This window comes from Lutra lutra, chromosome 8 (genome assembly GCF_902655055.1).
Source record: "Lutra lutra chromosome 8, mLutLut1.2, whole genome shotgun sequence".
In the NCBI taxonomy this organism is placed as follows: Eukaryota; Metazoa; Chordata; class Mammalia; order Carnivora; family Mustelidae; genus Lutra; species Lutra lutra.
The window spans coordinates 22,625,172-22,645,468 of NC_062285.1; the positions used below are offsets into that span (position 1 = coordinate 22,625,172).

At 34.5% G+C, this 20,297-nt stretch overlaps 1 protein-coding gene and 1 long non-coding RNA gene across 5 annotated transcripts in view; one reads left to right on the forward strand and one right to left on the reverse strand.

Annotated features, from left to right (window-relative positions):
- TRDMT1 (tRNA aspartic acid methyltransferase 1) overlaps positions 1-20,297 on the forward strand; it is a 52,946-nt gene that overhangs the window by 16,887 nt on the left and 15,762 nt on the right. For 2 of the 3 annotated variants that reach the window (XM_047742232.1, XM_047742231.1), the window contains exons 2-4: positions 6,115-6,224; positions 17,457-17,533; positions 19,792-19,863. In XM_047742232.1, the coding sequence (XP_047598188.1) occupies positions 6,115-6,224; positions 17,457-17,533; positions 19,792-19,863 (259 nt within the window). Of the gene's footprint in view, positions 1-6,114; positions 6,225-16,888; positions 16,985-17,456; positions 17,534-19,791; positions 19,864-20,297 lie in introns of those variants that run through there. The other variant, XM_047742233.1, reaches the window with a different exon arrangement.
- Positions 1,827-13,546, reverse strand: LOC125107284 (uncharacterized). Of its 2 annotated transcripts, none has more exons than XR_007129502.1 (3): positions 13,190-13,546; positions 4,024-4,215; positions 1,827-1,870 (listed from the first exon to the last, which is right to left on the reverse strand). It is a non-coding gene; the product is annotated as an uncharacterized LOC125107284 (long non-coding RNA). The 2 variants fall into 2 exon arrangements; XR_007129501.1 differs by lacking the exon at positions 1,827-1,870 and adding an exon at positions 1,969-2,326.

Sequence of the window (20,297 nt, forward strand, 5' to 3'; positions counted from 1 at the left end):
ATCATGACCTGAGCCGAAGGCAGAGGCTTAACCCACTGAGCCACCCAGGCGCCCCTGCATTTTTTTTTTTAAAGAGGTTTTTATTTATTTATTTGAGAGAAACAGAGCAAGCACAAGCAGGGGAGGGGGACAGAAGGACAGGGAGAAGCTGACTCCCCACTGAGCAGGGGGCCCGATGTGGGGCTTGATTCTAAAACTCCACAATCATGACCTGAGCTGGAGGCAGAGGTTTAACCAACTGAGCCACCCAGGTGCCAAGTGGGTGCATTTTTATATAGACTCTCCCCTTACTGCATCAAGAAGGCTGTGTAGTAGCTGCTAACTTGTATCCTTGATATGTGTAGCTTATAAAGAATATGTCCATGGAACACTGACCATCTCTCTTGATAAGGTTTCTAAAATACAGACTTTTCTATAAGAAACAAAAAGAAATGAAGGTTTATCTTTCCTTCAAACAAAATAGAGTTAAAAATAAGCAATCTAATATCACTTTCCAAGTCTTAAAACTTACCAAAACTTGATGGAAGGAAACATTTCTTTATCTTAGGACAATAAATCACTTAAAAATACCAAGCACCTTTTATAAAAGGGACTTATGAACACTTAGTAATCATTAGAAGATCTTGCATGAAAACCTGAGAAGTTAGGGTTTTGTTTTTTCTTTGGTAATCGTTACCAATATTTGTAATTTGACCCTTGTTTTATGTCAGGAACCACTGAGGCTGTTGGGTAACACTCCAGCCATCATTCCAAAGGGAAACCAGAGCTTCCTTTAGCGGTACTTCATGTCCCCTTCTAATCAGTGTTATGATAAATTTCTGAGGAGGTCTTGCCCTGCAAAAGTATTTAGCAAGAGATTACTGGGGTTAGGAAATACCTGAGGCTGATTATCATTGTTCCAGAGTTTCAGCGGTTTTGCTTTTGAGATTTTGAGTATACCATGGTGGTGTTATTGGTACTGGTATTCCTATTAATATTGTTCATATTAGATTTTTGAGTTATTGGATATATGATTTTGCTTAGTTTTCTAAATTTTTTATTTTCTCTTAAATCAAGGCTCCAGAGGTTTTCTCCTCAGAGTAACATAGATGTGACTTTTAAGAAATAATGATGAAATAACTTTATATGGTGACAAATGGTGATGACGCTTACCATGGTGAGCACTGAGTGATTTATAGAGTTGTTGATCACTGTGTTATACTTCTGAAGCTAATATTGTATGTCAACTATACTTCGATAATAAAAATTTAAAAATAACAGAGAAAGTATTTGGTTGGTAGAAATTCACTTCAAAAGGAAAATCTGGGGAGAAATCATCTTTTATATTAAAAGAGGAATTCTTGTACCTCAGAGAAAAACAATGTTGCTTTAATTTTAAAACTCCCCTGACCTCCATAAATAGAAACTTCATATATCCATCCCTGTGGGTCTAGCAAAATGCTTGGCACAATTACTCAATAAATGTTTTTTTGAATTATATTGATTCGGTCTAAACAGGAATTGAACCTGAACTTCTCTTCTCACCACATACATACACATAGACACACACACACACACACACACACACACACACACACACACACCATCTAAACAATCGAGGAAATGTTAGGTTTAGGTTCATGCATCTGTTAGTGTTAGGTTCAACTGTCAGTAATAGAGACATCCAAAATAATAGTGACTAAAATGAGGTAGAAGTTTGGTTTTTTTCTCACATAAAGTAAGCCTAGGGGCACCTGGGTGGCTCAGTCGGTTAAGCTCTGACTCTTGATTTTGGTTCAGGTCATGATCTCAGGGTTGTGAGATGGTCAGGAAATCTGTGCTCAGTGGGGAGTCTCTCCTTCCTTCTCTCTCTTTCAAATAAATAAATAATCTTAAAAAGAGAGAGAGAGTCTAGATATAGTAATCCAGGGCTGCTACAGTGACTCTGGAATCCTTCAGGACCTCAACTCCTTCTAATTCTTTGCTTCACCAGTTCTGTAAAGTGGCCCTTCTCTTCATGGGCTAACATGGTGATTCGAGTGCCAGCTATTACATTTATTTTTTAATAGTTGAAACCAACAGTAGAAACAAATCAATAGTAAAAAGGCCAGAAAGCACAAACTATCCTGTTCTTCTTCTTTCTTATACCTTTGTTCTTTCTCAGGGTCCTCCTCTTCTCCAAATTGCATGGTATTATCTGGTGTATCATCTTTATTTTCCTTTCCCTATAAATTCATTGTGCTCCTTTTTAAACATTAATTTGGTACCTTTTTCTCTTGTGCCACTTCCCCAGCTCTGGTCTGTATGTAGATCTCAAGCAGTCCTTGTCCACTCTCTGGTTGATGGGCTCTTGTATTTAGTTAGATCTTAGTAACAATGATCTAGTGTATGTCTTGACCCAAAGTAAGTTTTTTGTTGTTGTACTGTTAGCTAAACTTCTAAAGAGATTTTCAAAGAAATTGAATGAATTTTGTAAAAAAATTTGAAACTTATTTTAAATTTTATTCAATTCAGAGAAATAATTTATTTGCAAGTTTTGAAAAGCAAGAATCTTTAAAAAGAAATAAGAAATACGCTTTGCCAATAGGGATAAAACATTTAGCAATCATTTTAAAATCAGAATCCTTTCAGATGTTTTTGCTTAGTACTTTTATTCTTAATGCTGTCACTTTGAATGAAAGGAAACAGACATGGGATATGTTCCACTGATCTTCCATTTCACAACTAGATGTCAGTGTTAACATACCTGATTAAGTGTCTCAGGTGTGATCATAATGAGCTCATTCAAGTATTTACTCACCTATCCGAGACACAATCAGAAAATAAGTAATAAAGGAAAAAAATAGGCTGCTTTCCTTATTTCAAAATGGGTTGGTTAATTTTTTATTCACATTTTTAAAAATTGAATTTTCCCCCACCTTAATAACTATGCATACTTAAACTTTCTGATTTATTTGGTTAGGAAAGGCAGGTAGAGTATAAACTTGCACCCTTTCATCACTACTACCAACCAGAGGTTCTTCCCTACAACTTTTCCAGAAAGAGTGATCAGAAAAAGAAGCAAATTATTGCGACTCAAATATAGTGTGCGTGTGTCCGATTCCTGCCTACTTCAGTGAGAGACATACACGAGAGCAGGAATTACGCATGTATTGTCAGTGACATTTCTTACATCTCCCTAGAAGGTCTCTCTTGATATAACTAAACCTGCCTTTTTAAATTCAGTCCTCACGTGAAGAGGAGCATGATACCCTTTGTCCTTTTCTTATAGATCCAATCTGACAATCTTTTAACATCATCTATATGCATTTCTTTAACTAGAATGTCTTACCTCTTATACCCATGCTTCCTGTTGATAAATATGCCATCAGAGTAATAACTGAAATATCATGAATAATATCCAGGTAGAACAGTAGATCACAGTGCTGAAAACACACTCCTACCCTCCACATGACTAAAATATCCGGATGGGTTCCCTTTTCCCAATTCTCTCTTCCCTGTAAGAATTACATCTGCTGCGTGATTTAAGTAATAGAGCTCACTTATGTAAAGTTCTACTGAGTTATATTCACTTTGATATTTTTAGTCAAACATTTAAAAAATACGTGTACGTGGTTTGACAAAGATTATTGGAGACTATAGATCTGAAGTACACAGTAGAAAATGGCAAGACAACTTCTCTTTGGATCTCAATTTTCAGGTTTCAATAGAATTGACAGTTTTGCTATTTATTTATTCATTTAATTTAAATTTTAGTCAGTTAACATATAGAGCAATATTGGTTTCTGGAATAGAATTCGGTGATTTGTCACTTACATACAACCAAGTTTGCTTTTTAAAATGGTTATTTATAAATATAACTTTTTCCTTAGAAGCACATCCAAATACCAGAACGATTCTGCTTTAAAAAGGCAAGTTGAATCATTGTGAGTAATATCTTAGTACATTCATTTCTCATTGTGGAAATAACTTTTTAGGGCATTCCTTGGATCCTGATTTTATAATAATCTAAAATAATGCATAAACAACAGGGTTTTTACTTACTGACTTTTTAAAATCTGTTGTTTTCCAAGAAAAAATTTTTGGTTCATCAGCTCTTGGATAGCCACATGAAACATTCATTTGGCAGTTGCTTTTTGTAAGGTTTTATGTCTTTTAGGCACACAATACAAGAACATAAAGTTAATTATTGATTGTGGTATAGATTCAGCATATCGCTGTGTACTGTCAGTCAGCCTGAAAAAAGAGAAAAGTTGTATTAACCAACTCCAGGCAATCCCCGATTGCAGAGTATATCGTGGAAATGCAAGCAGGCTTCATCATGTTAATAACAAGATAATCATATTTAACAGAACAATAAAATAATTCAGTGAAGTTTATGTAATTCTGAATTCTCTTACAATGCTTAGAAGTCACTTAATTCTTGATCTGAAATATAACAGGTTTGTGATTTTACAAAATAATCCTTATACACTGATTTTTAATTTGTTTAAAAGCCTTCTTGATTTATGTTTCAAGATTTCTGTGATGCCTTTGACAAAGATATTATTTATAACTTTATACTAAGGCAAATAACTAGTTATTGATTTCTAAACTCAGTTGGAGGCGGCTACCCTATGGTATTACCAACTGGACCTCAGAGTTTCCAGTGACCTACATACAAGGCAGCAGAGTACTAGGAGATAACTAACTGGTCCTAGCTGAGTGTCTTGAGGCTAGTAGACATTCAGCAAATACTTAGAGATATTTATGCCCTTGTTTTGTCTTGGACATCATCTCTTTTAGGCCTCAGTATATGGTTGTGATTATTTTCTGAGTGTCTGTGAATCTTCCTATTTACCCATTTTTTGAGAACTGAGTTTGATTTTTGGTGCCTGCTACCAGAGCCCTAGCTCCTCACATCTAAAGTCTTTGGTCATTTTTTGATATCTGGTCTACCTATGCTAACTCTTAACAGCAAATGGTTATTAAAGAAATAGCTATTTTGAGGTACTGTGCAATTTTGTAATTTTTTTTCTGGTGGTTTTCCTAAGAAGTCTCAAATACTTTTATTTTTAAAACGTCATATCTTCTCCTGATTTGGGACAGGGAAATAACAGCATTTCTTTTGTATGTGTTTGGGTAAGAAGGGGGGTGGTAATTGCAGAATGTAATACAGCTATACATGTTATATAATTCATGTTTTGACTGCCGTAAAACTCTTCGACATCACTTTGAAAATTATTATTTTTTTAAGAGAGAAAGAGTGGGGGAGCGGGAGAGAGAGAGAGGAGGAAAGAGAATCTTAAGCAGACTCCATGCCCAGTGCAGAGCTCAACATGAGGCTCGATCTCTTAACCCAGATCATGAACTAAGAAGAAATCAATAGTTGGAGGCTTAACCCACAGAGCCACCCAAGCACCCTGAAATTACTTTTTTTAACAGCGAGAGGGAAGGGCAGTGAAGGCATCTCTTGAAATTGTTTCCATTACTCTTTTCACATTCTGTCCTGATCTGTTAGGTTTTAAATTTTTAGTCTATGTATTTTTTATTTTGGACACCAATTAATTGCTCATTGTAGTTAAAACTTACCTAAATCTTAAACAGTTGAATTTTATGGTATGTGAATCCCATAAAACTGTTGTTATCCCAATAAAACTGTTGTTTAAAAAACTTCCAAAACTTACATAAAAGCATTTTTAGTGATATTGGGAAGCAGCTTTATATTAATGTTAAAAGGTGAGGTGCAAACAGTAGGTAATTTATTTATATAGAGTTCCAACTGATAACGGTTTTTAAAAATATACTTCCCTTTTCTATTTTTGGTTTGTTATAACTTAGGAAAACTTTCTATTTAACTCATTAAGTGTATATCTTAATGGAGTGAGGAAGGCAAATGTAAGAGGTAATGACTAAAACATTTAGATCTTATTTATAGCTTTAGAAATCTATTTGGAGAGATGAACCAGAAGTTGCAAATATTCCACTTCATACCTAACTCCCCGGCCTGGTTGTCCATTAGAAATCTGAGATCTAGCTAGACCATTGAGGAAGTGAGGACGTGTACTCCAAAATTCTGGATTTTGACTTCTCTGTAAAATGACCAAGTTGGTATTAAGGATGTTACATCTTAAGATATTCCATTTATCATTGCAGAAAGCTGTATACCTGCACAAGTGGTGGCTGCCATTGATGTAAACACTGTTGCTAACGAAGTATACAAGTACAATTTTCCTCACACACAGTTACTGGCCAAGACAATCGAAGTAAGTACTGTTGCTTATTGTTTTAATAAATATATGGCAAGGAAAATGTGATTGAAAAACACTGTAAGATACTGGTTTCTGGTGTCTTCATTGGAGGGTAAGTCATATATATAAATGAAAAAGTTTAGGAGAAGGGAATCAACATTTTATATTCTGTGAGAAGATGGCATGCTTTTTTTTTGCCCTTATTTATTTTTAATTTTCAGTTTGAGAGAGTGAGAATGAGAGAGGTTAGTATTTTGGTCTCTGAGAAAAAGGATTGAAATATAAGAATACGCCTGACTTCTAAATGCATGGTTCCTTAATGATATTAAACTTTGTTGAATTCTTTACTTTCAAGCAATAGTCATGCAATATATATACATAACAGGAATAAAAACAAGAGAGGCAGTCACTGGCTATTACTTATTGAATGCTACTTATTTTAATATCTTTTTTTTTTTTAAAGATTATTTATTTATTTATTTGACAGATAGAGATCACAAGTAGGCAGAGAGGCAGGCAGAGGGAGAGGAGGAAGCAGGCTCCCCACTGAGCAGAGAGCCCGATTCGGGGCTCAATCCCAGGACCCTGGGTTCATGACCTGAGCCGAAGGCAGAGGTTTAACCCACTGAGCCACCCAGGTGCCCCTGAATGCTACTTACTTTAGCAAGCCTGTCAAAATTAATGGTTCAAAGTACATTGATCAACTCTGTAGAAGTATTTAACACTGATGTACATTATTTTAAAAATAATTTGAAGTTGTGTTTTTCTCCCATTTTCTTGTGAAAAATTTTATAACAGACTTCTCATGAAGCTATAATTTATATACAGTAAACTGCACTCATTTGTGTGTAGTTGAGTTTTGACTAATATATTCAAGGGTGTAACCACCACAATCAAGACTTAGAACATTCATTCCCTATAGTGTTTCTCAGTGTCCCAACCCCAGGCAATGACTGCTTTCTGTCATTACAGATTAAATTTTCCATTTCCAGTATATCACAAATAAAATCACGAGTGTAATTTTTCTGGGTGTAACTTTTTTATTTAGCATGTTTTTTTTTTAAATTCACAAATGTTGTTTTGCACATCAGTAAGTAGTCTGTTTTTTTTGTTATTATTGCTGAGTAATATTCTATACAGTGGAATATTATGTACTATAGTGTATATATCCATTCATATGATGTTTGACATTTAGGTTATTTCCAGTTTTTGGCTATATAAAAATGTTGCTGTGAACATTCATGTACAGGTTTTTGTATGGACCTTTGTTTTCATTTCTTGGAGATGAATACCTAGAATTGGAATTGCTGGGTCCTATAGTAGGTTTCTTTAATTTTATGAGAAAATGCTGTTTACCAGCATGTTTGTACCATTTCACATTCCCATAATCAATGTTTTAAGTGTTTCAGTTGTTTCACATCCTTACAAGCACTTGATATTGTTAATTTTTAAAATGTTAGCCATTCTAGGGCACCTGGGTGGCTCAGTGGGTTAAGCCTCTGCCTTCAGCTCAGGTCATGATCTCAGGGTCCTGGAATCAAGCCCCGCATCAGGCTCTCTGCTCAGCAGGGAGCCTGCTTCCCCACCCGCCGCCTGCCTCTCTGACTACTTGTGATCTCTCTCTGTCAAATAAATAAATAAAATATTAAAAAAAAAGTTAGCCATTCTAGTGAGCCTATTGTGCTATTGGGATTCTTTTGTGTATGATAGTTTTTAATTTGCATTTCCCCAATGGCTAATAACGTTGTATATCTTTTCTTGTGCTTATTGGCTATTTCTGTGTTTTCTTCTGTAATGAAATCTCTGGCCCAATTTTTATTATTTGGTGTGTTTGTAATATCATTATTTCATTGTAAGAGTTAAGTGTTCTGGATTCAGGTTGTCTGTCAGAAATCTGTATAACAGATTTTCTCCAGTTTAGTAATTTGTCTTTTCATTTCCTTCACTTTTCATTTCCTCAAAATGCAGAGGTTATTTATCTTTCTTTGTTTTTTGATCACATTTCTGAGTGTTCTAAAATTTTTTTGTTTTCCCCATCTTCCCCTCATTTCTTCCAGAAATTTTATAGTTTTAGCTTTTCCATTTAGGTTTATGACCCATTTAAAATTATTTTTTTGTGTGTATTTTGAAGTAAGTCATTTTTTTTTCCAAGTGCATATAACATTATCCTGGCACCATTTTCTTTCTTTCTTTTTCTTTTACTATTTTCTGAAATGACTATACTTTCATCAATTTTCTTGACACCTTTATAAAAAAAAATTAGGTCATAAATGTGTGTCTGTTTCTGGACCCTCTCTTCAGTAGTTGTATATGTTTTTCCTTATACCAGTAGCACATTATTTTAATTATTATAGCTTTATAATATGTATTGAATTCAGGTAGCATAAATTCTCAAATTGCTGTTGTTTTTTCTTTCAAGATTATTTTGGCTGCCTTGTCATTTACATTTCAATGTAAATTTCAGAATAACCTTGCCAATTTCTTAAAAAATGTATCTATTTTTATTGGAATTGCACTGATTGGTTTTAGAAGAATTGGTATCTTAATAAAGTGGAGTCTTCCAGGCCATGAACATAGTATTTCTCTTCAATTATTTAGGTATTCTTTAATTTATAAGAGCACTATTTGATAATATTTGTTATACAAATCTTGCACTATGTTAATTAATTTATCCCTAAATATTTGTGGGTTTTGATGCTATTGTAAATGGTATTTTTTAAATACCACTATTTTACAACTGTTTCCTATTGCTAACATATAGGAATACACTTATTTTTGTTTATCAACCTTGACCTTGTATCTTGTGGCTTTGTTATATTGACTTGTTCTGATAGCTTTGCTTTTTGGGGGATTTTTTTCTACATACACAATCATATTGTCTGAGAATAAGAGTTTTACTTTTCCCTTCCAATCAGTGTGACTTTTTTTCTTGTCTTATTGCATTGTCTAGGACCTTCTGTACAGTGTTGATTAAATAGGATTATATTGGATATCCTTGCCTTCTTTCAGAACCTAGAGGCAGAGCATTCGGTCATTTACCATTTGGGATGATGTTAGTTGTAGATTTTTTATAGATGTATTTTACCAAGTTGAAGAAGTGTCCTTTTATTACATTTTCTGAGAATTTTTATAATGAATGGGTTTTGAATTCTGTCAGATGCTGTCTGTATCACATCTTTTGACATGATTGTATCATTTGCCCCTTTGTTCTCTTAATATGGTGATTGTATTAATTTCTTTTTTTGAATGTTAACTCAGTATCACATTTCTGGGATAAATCCTACTTGGTCATTATCTGTCACCTATTTTAGGTAATGCTGGTTTCAGTTTGCTAATATTTTGTTAAGTATTTTACATTTAGCTTCATAGGTGATTTGTTATTGCTACTCAATGTTTCAGTATGGTTTCAGTATTAGGGTTATTTTAGACTTGTATTTTTTGGAAGAGTTTGAAAAACAAGTATTAGTTCCTTTATGAATGTTTGATAGAATTTAGTTAATGAAGTCATCTGGCCTGAAGTTTTCTTTATGAGAAGGTTTTAACTATGAATTTAATTATTTAATTGCTATAAGGCTAGTGAGGCTTCCTATTTATATTTTTATTTAGTTTTAGAAATTTGTGATCTTTGAAGAAATTATCCATTTTATCTGATTTGTCATGTGCACTCACTGGATTTTTTCATATTTCCTTATACCCTTTTTCTATATGTGAACTCTTTGGTGGCATACTATAGGTCATTCCTGATGTTAGTAATTTATAAAATGCCAGTGAAGGTGGAAGCTTACCAATTTTATTGGCCTTTTCAAGTAAATAACTTTGGATGCAATTGATACTATCTATTGTCCTTTTGTTTACTATTTCACTAATTTCTGCTCATCTTTATTATTTCTTTCTACTTACTTTGCATTTAATTTATTTTTTAAATACTTCTTACAGTGGGACTTTAGATGACTGACTTGCTTGTTTTCCTTTTTTATATAAATATTTAATGCTATAAATTTTCCTAAATTTTGGATACATTCCACAAATTTTCGTATGTTTTATTGATTTTCTATAGTTCAAAATATTTTCCAATTTCCCTTCTGATTTCTTCTTTAGCCCATGTGTTATTTATAAGTATGGATTTAAATTTCCAAATAGTCATAATATTTTCAGGTATCTTTCTGTTATTTCTGTTATTGATTTCTTATTTCTGTTTTATTTTGGTCATACTTTGTATAATTTCAGTTATTTTAAATTGTTGAGACTTGTGTTATGGCCCAGAATTCAATTTATCTAGTGAATGTTCTATATGGTATTGAAAAGAATATATTCTTTTTTTTTTTTTTTTGTGGGATAGAATGCTCTGTAAATGTCAGATCAAGTTGGTTGATAATGTTCAATTTTTCTGTAACCTTACTGATTTTTTCTATCAGTTGCTGAGAGAAGGGTGCTGTAATTTCCCACCACAGCTGTGAATGTGCCTTTTCCTTCAGAACTGTCAGTTTTTGCTTCATTTTATCTTGAAGCTCTTATTGTTTACACTTTATAATTTTTTTAATTGAATGACCCCTTTATCATTATGAAATGTCCCCTTTTTTTCCAGACTTTATTTAAATTCTAATTAGTTAATATACATTGCAATATTGGTGTCAGGAGTAGAATTCAGTGGTTCATCACAACACCCATTGCTCATCATAACAAGTGCCCTCCTTAATACCCTTCACCCATCTAGCCCATTTCTTGCTCACCTCCCTTCATCAATCCTTGGTTTGTTCTCTGTCATTAAGAGCCTTTTATGGTTTGTTGTCCTCTCTCTCTTTTTCCTCCCTCCCATATGTTCATCTGTTTCCTTAAATTCTACATATGAGGGAAATCATATGTTATTTATCTTTCTTTGATTGACTTATTTCACTTAGTATAATACACTCTAGCTCCGTCCACATCATTGCAAACTACATTCTTCTTGGCTGAGTAATATTCCATTGTGTGTGTATGTTTGTGTGTTTGTGTGTGATCTTCTTATGCATTCATCAGTTGATGGGCACTTGGGCTCTTTCCATAGTTTGGCTATTGCTGATAATGCTTCTCGAAATGTCCCTTTTTAACCCCAAGAAGTATTTCTTGTTCTGAAGTCTGCTTTTCCTGATATTAGTATAGCTAGTCTGCTTTCTTATGATTAATATTTACATGTTTATGTTTTTTCATCCTTTAAAGTTTATCCTCTTTGTATCTTTATATTTAAGTTAAATTTACAGTGGACATGTATAGTTGGGTCTTGCTTTTTTATTCAGACTGACAGTGTCTACCTTTTAATTGGAGTGTTTGTACCATTTACATTTAATCTTGTTATTAATATTTTTATATTTAATTCTACTACCTTGCTATTTGTTTTCTACTTTGCCAATCTGTTTTTTGTTTATCCCTCTTTTTCTGCCTTTTGATATATTAATATTTTATTATTCTCTACTAATGGCTTATTAGGTATACCTTATTATTTATATCTATTTTATTTTCTTAGTGGCTACTCTAGGGTTTACAATATGCTTGTAAACAGTTTTCTTTGGGATTTCTGATTGAATGTGGCATAAAAAGATAATTCTAATCTAAAACTCTATCCCTTTTCCTAATAGAAATAAGAAAAGAAGGGAAAGGGGGATGGAAAGCCATCAATAATAAAAATAGGATTGAGAATAAGCCAAAATAAGAAAGAAAACTATGAAGAATAGTGTCTAATGCAGTGGAAATGAGACAACTGAATGAGGATGGCAAAATCACAGGCAAGCCTCCACGTATCTTGTGCAGAATCCAGAAGGAGAGAATGGCAAGGGAGAAGACCAAATGCAGTTTGTTCCAAGTCAAGAGAAGAGAGATTTGAAAAACCCAAATCACTGTGCTGAACGTGCTCTCAAACCTTGACAGACTACCTGCTTGCCCTGAATGTAAGACCATGGGTTAGGGACAGAGGCGTGCTCTTACGATAAAGGCTAGTGCAGGTCCTTCCCAGAAACAGAGTGGCCACAAAGTACCTATTTCACCTCATCTTCCAGCAAACTCCTCGATTCAGGTGGCCTCCATTAAAAAATGAATAATAATGAGAAAGGAACCAGTTTGAGGCTATACTAATATTGTACTTTTAAGATAATGTATGAAATGTAAACAAAAAGCAGAATATATAACAGAAAATTATGTTAAGAAGCAGAAGAAAATTTCACACATACATGCCTCCATGAACTAGGCATTAAATCAAACATGGTATCTTCAAAACAAGAGCTCGAATAAATACATACAACAGCTCACAAGCAATGGTAAGACCGTAATTGGACTGGAAAAGTGTCAGTAGTCAGGGAAAAAAAAAAGTGGAGAAAAACAAAACCATTATAGAAATGAAAGTCATGTCAGAGCAGCAAAATGTAAAATGAACTGTTCTGCAAACAATCATGAAGGACAGAGCTTGAGAAAAAGAAAGCAAAATAAAATAGAAAAGAAGTACAGAGCTAATGTTGCAAAATAAATGATAACTACTGGAGACAAAAATGATCTATAATAAAAATAATTAGTACCTCTGGGGAAGACAATAAAATAAATGGAATAAAAATGTTAACAGAAACAGAGGGAAGAGATTCCTAAAATAAAATCTACAACGATTCATGAACTGTAGTATTCGTGGGCCTGTATTGAAAAAGTGACTCATTCACTTAATCTAAGCAAGAAATGAATCCAAGTTGAGAACCCAGGAATAAAGCTGCCATGTTAGGAAAGAAATTATGTTTAGAATCTGGCTAAAAATGTTGTGAATTTTTGCAGTGTAGATATAGTAATATGATTGACATAGGAGAAGAAAGTGAGACTCAAAAAATATGTCTGTTTGAAAGATAAATGAAGCTATGGAATTTTAGGACATTATTCGATGTTACTGTTAGAAGCTTGTCTGAGCTGAGAAAGAGTAGCTAATTAAGGCACGCAAGACAAAAATGAGAGAGAAAGCCTTTATTACTTACTGTGGTGATATAAGCACATCTGTAAAGTAAGAGAAAACGCCTGGGCCCCCTGCTCCATTTCCCCAAGCCACAGTGCACTGGGGGAGAGCCGGTATGTCAGTACAGATGTGGGGATCAGCTTACCATCTGGGGCAGTCCTGGCCTTGAGGGGAGTTGTAAAGGAGGAGGGCTAGGAAGGGAAAGTGCTGAGTATCAGCCAGAATGGGGAGAAGTGTCTTCCAGAGTTCCACCGCCTTCTCCCATAAGGAGGGCTTGGGAGAGCTGTGTGCAGCGGACCTCTGCCCAAGGCCTCAGATAAAGAGAACTAGACATGCAAATATATGAAGAATGTGCTGGCTAGGGCGCCTGAATCCTTGACCGCAGCGGCCCTCAGAAACTCAATGTGTGGACCGTGTTCCAACTCTGGAGTGTGAAGGGTAGCTCCCCTCAAGGCCTGCGGGGAGAAGCCTTTGTAACTGCCCACAGTCAGGCCCGAGAAATCACAGAGAGCGTTATAACCAGGAGCAGGACTCCTTGGGTATAAAATAACTAGTAAAATTGAACTTAAGTCTGTAATTCATCTAGGTAGAAAATGAGGAATTACTAGTCACTACTATATAAACTACACTTGAGCAGAAACTTTTTCTGGTGGTTCATTGTTGTCACAGACTCAGCACAGTGCCTGGCATATATAGTAGATGCTCTGAAATGTTGGTGGATTACTTTATGAACGTTGTTGAATGAACAACATATTGTGGCTAAGAACACCGACAAATACCAGGCAAAAGGTCACAAAGGATAACAGTTTCAAAATAGGTATTTGTTAGAATGGGTTTCAAAGCAAGAGCATTTAAGAGTCATAGAAAGTTACTTTATAGTGATGATTAACACAGTCCTCAAGAAAGATCTGATTGTCGTATTTATGCACAAGATAACATCAGAGTTCATAGAGCAGGAAATGGTAGGAAATATCTACTCAGGTTTTATTGGATATATACTGTGAGCCACAAAATAGAAAATCATTATCTTATGAATATAAACTCAGTAATTCTAAGTAAAATATGATCAAATAATCAGAAGTACATCAAAAGAATAATGTAGCATAATTAAAATAGATTTTGTTTTGGAAAGTATAATAGTAATTTAGTACATAGGAATTCTATTACTATTATTCAACATGTTAATAATTGGAAAGAGCAAAACTTCTTATTAGAAAATATTTGACAAAATGCACTTTTCCAGTTGGTTTTAATCTCTCAATAAAATTAGGACAAATGCATTCTGTTGCAGATGTTTATGTCATTTACTAGCTTTGTGTGTATGTGTGTTTATATTTCTGTTTAAACACAAACATGCACATGTATCTCCAAATCCAGTAGCATGCTACATGGTAAACTTTAAAAGCATTCTCACCAAAATAATGAACAAAACAAGGATGTCTACCTCTGGGACTGTTATTTAATGTTGTTGTGGATTGTTAGGTAATGTACTCATGTGGGAGAAATAGCATATAAATATTAAGGAGGATTCTAAAGAATAATTGTATAGGCCTGGAAAACAAAAAAAATACTATCCTTAAAAAGAGTATGAGGAACAATTAGTGCATTTGAGAAGGGGGTTGTTTACAAAAATACGATAGCCAGTAGCTTCCTATATATACAAACAAAGACATGTTAGAAAATATAATAAAGTTACTATTTCTCGCACAGATAGGAAACTTACAAGCACTGACAAATACGTAACAAAAAAATCTGCATGACCCACGTGGGAATAAAAGATATTTGAAAAATTGGAAGTATGACTGAATATTGTACAAATTTTAGTTCCCTTTAGATAAACTAAAATTTATTAAAATTGTCAAATGTTGTTTTCTAACCTACCAAGTTTTTCCTAAAGTGTTTATGACAATTAAATATAAGCACAGCCAGGAGACTTTGTGCAAAAAGAAGTAATAAAGCTAGTAACAAGACCAGTAAAACTGCTCATCAACATGTGATAAACAGTGCTACCACACTGAGTTGACCTCATGTCCTCTGAAAGCAAAGGGGTTTTTATGACTTGTATGGCCACGATATAGAAAAAGAATAGATTTCCATTAGGTTTCAAATATCAACTTATTAAAGATAATTTGTATATCTCTATAACTACTTTCTTGAATTTCAACACATTTAATGCCTTTGAATGCCAGGTTAAATAAAGTTGTGAATGGTTTGAGTAATTATTTCTTGTATACCTGCCCTATCATTTGAATTTAAAAAAAAATCACTATTTTGCAGAATCCTTTAAAATTGTAATTTTTTATGCCAACCTGTATTGGAGGCAGTAACTCTGTTTACTCCCTCCAGATTCTAGACAAACGATGTTCCTGATGTAAAAGATTGTTGTTTTATCTTTACTTTAGTTTTAGAAATGTAGCTTTAATCCATCCATATTCTGTTAAGACATCAGTAAGTTGCTGATCACAATAGCCCTGTGCTGACAGGCTCTCTGCCTTGAGGATGATGTGCTGTCTGACTGAACTGCTCTGCCCCATGTTTTCTGACAGACTAGTCAGTGTATGATTTGCACATTGTTTTCCCGAGGACCCAGGGATTCAGAGGTGCTGCAGGAACTTTTCAATATTTAATTTTGTTTTTATGTTACATATACATCTAAAATTATTTCAAAGCCTGTGATTTAAAAATGATAGACACATACATTCAAACTTTTATTATTTTTTTATTTTTTTAAAGATTTTATTTATTTATTTGACAGACAGAGATCACAAGTAGGCAGAAAGGCAGGCAGAGAGAGAGAGGGGAGAAGCAGGCTCCCCGCTGAGCAGAGAGCCCGACTCGGGGCTCTATCCCAGGACGCTGGGATCATGACCTGAGCCGAAGGCAGAGGCTTTAACCCACTGAGCCACCCAGGCGCCCCTACATTCAAACTTTTAATACAGTAGAGACAACCAATGTGTTCCCCAGGTTAATTCACTCTTTACAGAACTCAGAATAGAGCTTGTCCTGCCTTATTCATGTCCTTGAGTTTCTTAGAAGTGTGTCATAATTAAGAAAGTTGTGATTCTAGTCTGGTTGCTTGTTTCTAGCTAAGCTTATATACTAAGAGTGCTGAATGAGAATTGGAAAACCCATGACTTGTTTCTGTGTGCAGCAGACCCCCTTATCCATGTGGGAATACATTCCAGGACCCCCACTGGATGCCTAAACCCTCACATAGTACCAAATTCTGTATATATGTCATGTTTTTCCTATATATACATACCTATGATAAAGGTAATTTATAAATTAGGCACAGTAAGGGATTAACAATAATGATAAAATAGAACAGCTATAGCAATATGCCTTATAACAGTTCTGTGATTGCAGTCTTTCTCTCAAAATACCATATTGTACTCACCCTTCTTGTGATAGTGTATGACAAAATGCCTACATGATGAGGTGAAGTGGGGTGAATAACGTAGGCATTGTGACATGGGGGTTAGACTACTGATGACCTGACCATAAGTCAGAAGGAGAATCATCTGTTTCTGGACCCTGATTGACTGGGTTTGACTGAAATTAGAAGGCGAAACCACAGATAAGGGAGGCACCACTATACTGTATTTATCTTCTGATATATAAAATAGAAGCAAAATAGCATATTTTTCAACTGCTAAGCCCAGTAGGGATTATACTGATTAATCTTATCTGTTAACTTTTGAAGTTTTTTGATATACACAACTGTAGAACAGTATAATCATTGTGGATATCTGAAAATAGGACCCTTTTTCATTTGGTGATATTTTAACAGAGACCTAAATGGAAGGGATGGTGACTGGTCAGTATATCACATTTCCTAAATAAATATTATCACTAGAGAAGTGTTAAAAATCTTCTTAGGCCTTATGCTAAAAATTTATTAATTATAAAATGAAGTTCTCAATGTTTGACTCCAGAAAACATAGTGGTGTTAGACTTGAGGTGTCACAGAGGTGCAAAAATACTTAGGATTCAGGAAATTAACATTCCAGCTCTGCTTTGGCCAGTTCTGAGTCTTAGAGGAAGTCACTTAGTTTTTTATAGCTTCGATTTACTTCTCCAACTTCCTTCATAAGATTGCTTTGGAAAGTGAGTTTAACTGAAGTTAATTTGAAAAGTGTTAAGTGTTATATAAACTTTTGAGTATTAAAAATAAAACTATTAAGGGTTATAATTTCTGATATATTCAGTTATAATTAGTTAACATTTTTCCTTCTTCCCTCTTCTATGCATCTTTTTAAATGTTGTTCCCCCAAATGTTTGTTCCTTAGGGCATAACACTAGAAGAGTTTGACAAACTGTCTTTCAATATGATTTTAATGAGCCCTCCCTGTCAACCATTCACCAGGTATGTATAATAAATATGTCTCTGTTGAGGAAGGGTACTTACGAGGGATTCATTAAATCAAATTATACCATAGTTTCAAACATGGACACTTTGAAGACTATTAGCTGCATTTCATAATTTTGACAATTTTCATAAATAATTCCTTTTATCTACTCATTTTTATAATTCAGCATTAATCATAAAGGAAATAACAATTACTACCAAATAAAACAAAGCAGTCTGGTCGATAGAAGATAGGCAGAGACCTTATGGACCTCTTTAATACCTACCCAAGATACAGTATTTATTTCTGACCTAAGTTAGCTTAAATTAATCAAACTAATGAGTATTCAGGAATATCTTTTTAACTGATTAATAAAGTAAGTTTTCATAATATTCAATTCCTAAATTACTTAACTGTAAAATTTAAAAGCTAATCAAGAATTCATTTGTGAATTTTATGTTTCTCAGAATTCATATGTACAGTGAGTAGTTCTGACTTTTTATAGGTATTTTGTAGTTCATTTTTTTATTATCTAGTATTTATTTCTGTGTTACAGAGAATTATATCTTAGATGAAATCTTGACTAATCCATCTTCATTTAGATATTTTTAATTATTTTAAATAATAGTAACAATCCTCTGTCTTACATAGAGTATGCCATTTAATTTAATGAGCCTATGGGTTAGGTGTTAATGTTATCAACATTTTAGAGGTGAGAATCTGAGGCACAGAAAGATTAAGTAACTTTTTTAAGGCCATACAATTAGAAAATATCAGAGCCAGGATTTATCAGTTATTTTATATGTTCCTATGTAAATGTATAAGATGATTTTAAGTGGGATATCACATGTTATGAATATTCTCATGCTTAATTTCCATCTAAGTTTTGCTTTATATGAACAACTCTAGGAAATTAATTCCCCAAGGATTATTGTGCACTTATAAGCCAGGCATTGCTTTTGATATTGTAGTTCCTGTCCTCAAGGAGCTTACAGTTTAAGGGAATGACTGAGAAATAATTATCATAATGTGATATATAATATATAATAAATGAACACTAGAAGTGCCGTGAGAGCACAGAGGAGAAAATGGCTTGCTACATACCAAGAGACAGGAGTTCTTTGAGAGGCAGTATCTGTGCCTGAAAGTAGATTGGGAATTCATCAGAGAATACAGAGAGCATTCCATGTAAAGATGCCTCCGAACATATGTGAGCATATGGCCTGTTTAACTATAGTAAGTAGGATGTACAGAGCAGAAGGCAGCCCCAGCACTGTGTAGCCTCATCACTGCTGCACTGGGCCTCCTGTGTCTTCCAACTCCAACTGCAGCTGCTGATGGCAGCAGTAACTGGTTCTGTAATACCGCCGTCATTGCAATGCTGAGAGGAAAGGGACATGGTGAGATGAACCCAAGATTTCTGAGGTATCTATTCAAGTCCACTCTAAGTGTCCCTCTGAGCCTCAGATCTGCAGATGATTCTGGCCCTGCTGGAAAGTATGAGGGAACTGACAAGTGATATCAAGTAACTCATCTAAGGCAACAAAGCTAGGAAGTACCCAAGTCTTAAACCCTGTCCTCTGTTTCTACTACCCAGGCCCAATCCAAGTCTTCATTTCTGCTTGATTCTTGATCACACTGAATCTTACTTGTAAGATCTAATTACTAGTCTAGACACCGGCTGTTTACATGTCCTGTTCTGACCTAGTTAGTCTAACCAAGTTGTAACTCCTGCTTGTAGAATCAAGCATTCAGGTTATGTCCTTACCTTTTGCATTGGACGAAATTGTCTTGGTTTTACCTACTATGGTCTGCTTAGGTGGTGATTAGTTATCAATGCCATTACTCTATGTTGCCACCCTCCCCAACCAGCTCATTCATCTGAACTTTTGTTTTCTCATGTGGGACAGAGCAAAAGGTGTCATCAACCAATTGTATGTGTGTGGTATGTGTGGGTCTTTTCTAAACAAAGTGATTTTAAGAGGGTAATTGATTTTATTCTCTATTGATTATTTTGTTCTTCTTTGCCTCATATAAGTCATTTGGCATATTGTTTTATAATAAGCATATTTATTAGATAGGCAAGGCTTTTTTCATTTTAATTAAGTGAATAAATGCATTTTGTTCTCTATAGCAACAAAGATGATCATATTTTTTGTGGAGACCAACTAATTTCAGTTCTCTCAGTTTTGATGTTTTAAAAGTGATTAGGTATCTTTCTGTAAGGAAGATTCTTGATGAATTTTATTTTATTTGTACCTTCTTTATCCTTTAGAATTGGCCTGCAAGGTGATGTGACTGACCCAAGGACAAATAGCCTCTTATATATCCTAGATATTCTACCAAGGTAAAAATTTTGTACAAGCTTACCTTAAATTTAAAACTTTGGATCTGGAAGAATGTGATACTTGTCATTTTATAGAGATTAGCAGCTTATAATACAGCCTTAAGATACTGCGCACATCATTTATCTTCTTCTGCCATGGCTGATAGAGTAACTGCAAGTGTTTGCCAATTCCGTGGCTGTCACTGGAGTGAGTGACAGGGAATTACAGTCTAATAGCTAAACTCTGTTGCCTCTCCTCACAGTATTGATGCAAGTGATGCGAATGTTGGTGAATGCTGTTGCCCAAGGCCTGGAAACTTGTGCTAACCCTAGAAGCTGCCGTTCTATATAAACAGCAGCCCTTTGAGTTGTGCAGTTCAGAGCCTCTGTATGAACCCGTGTTTTCTGATAAATTTCAGTGGAAATTAACATTTCAAATGTTAACTTCAGTAGCT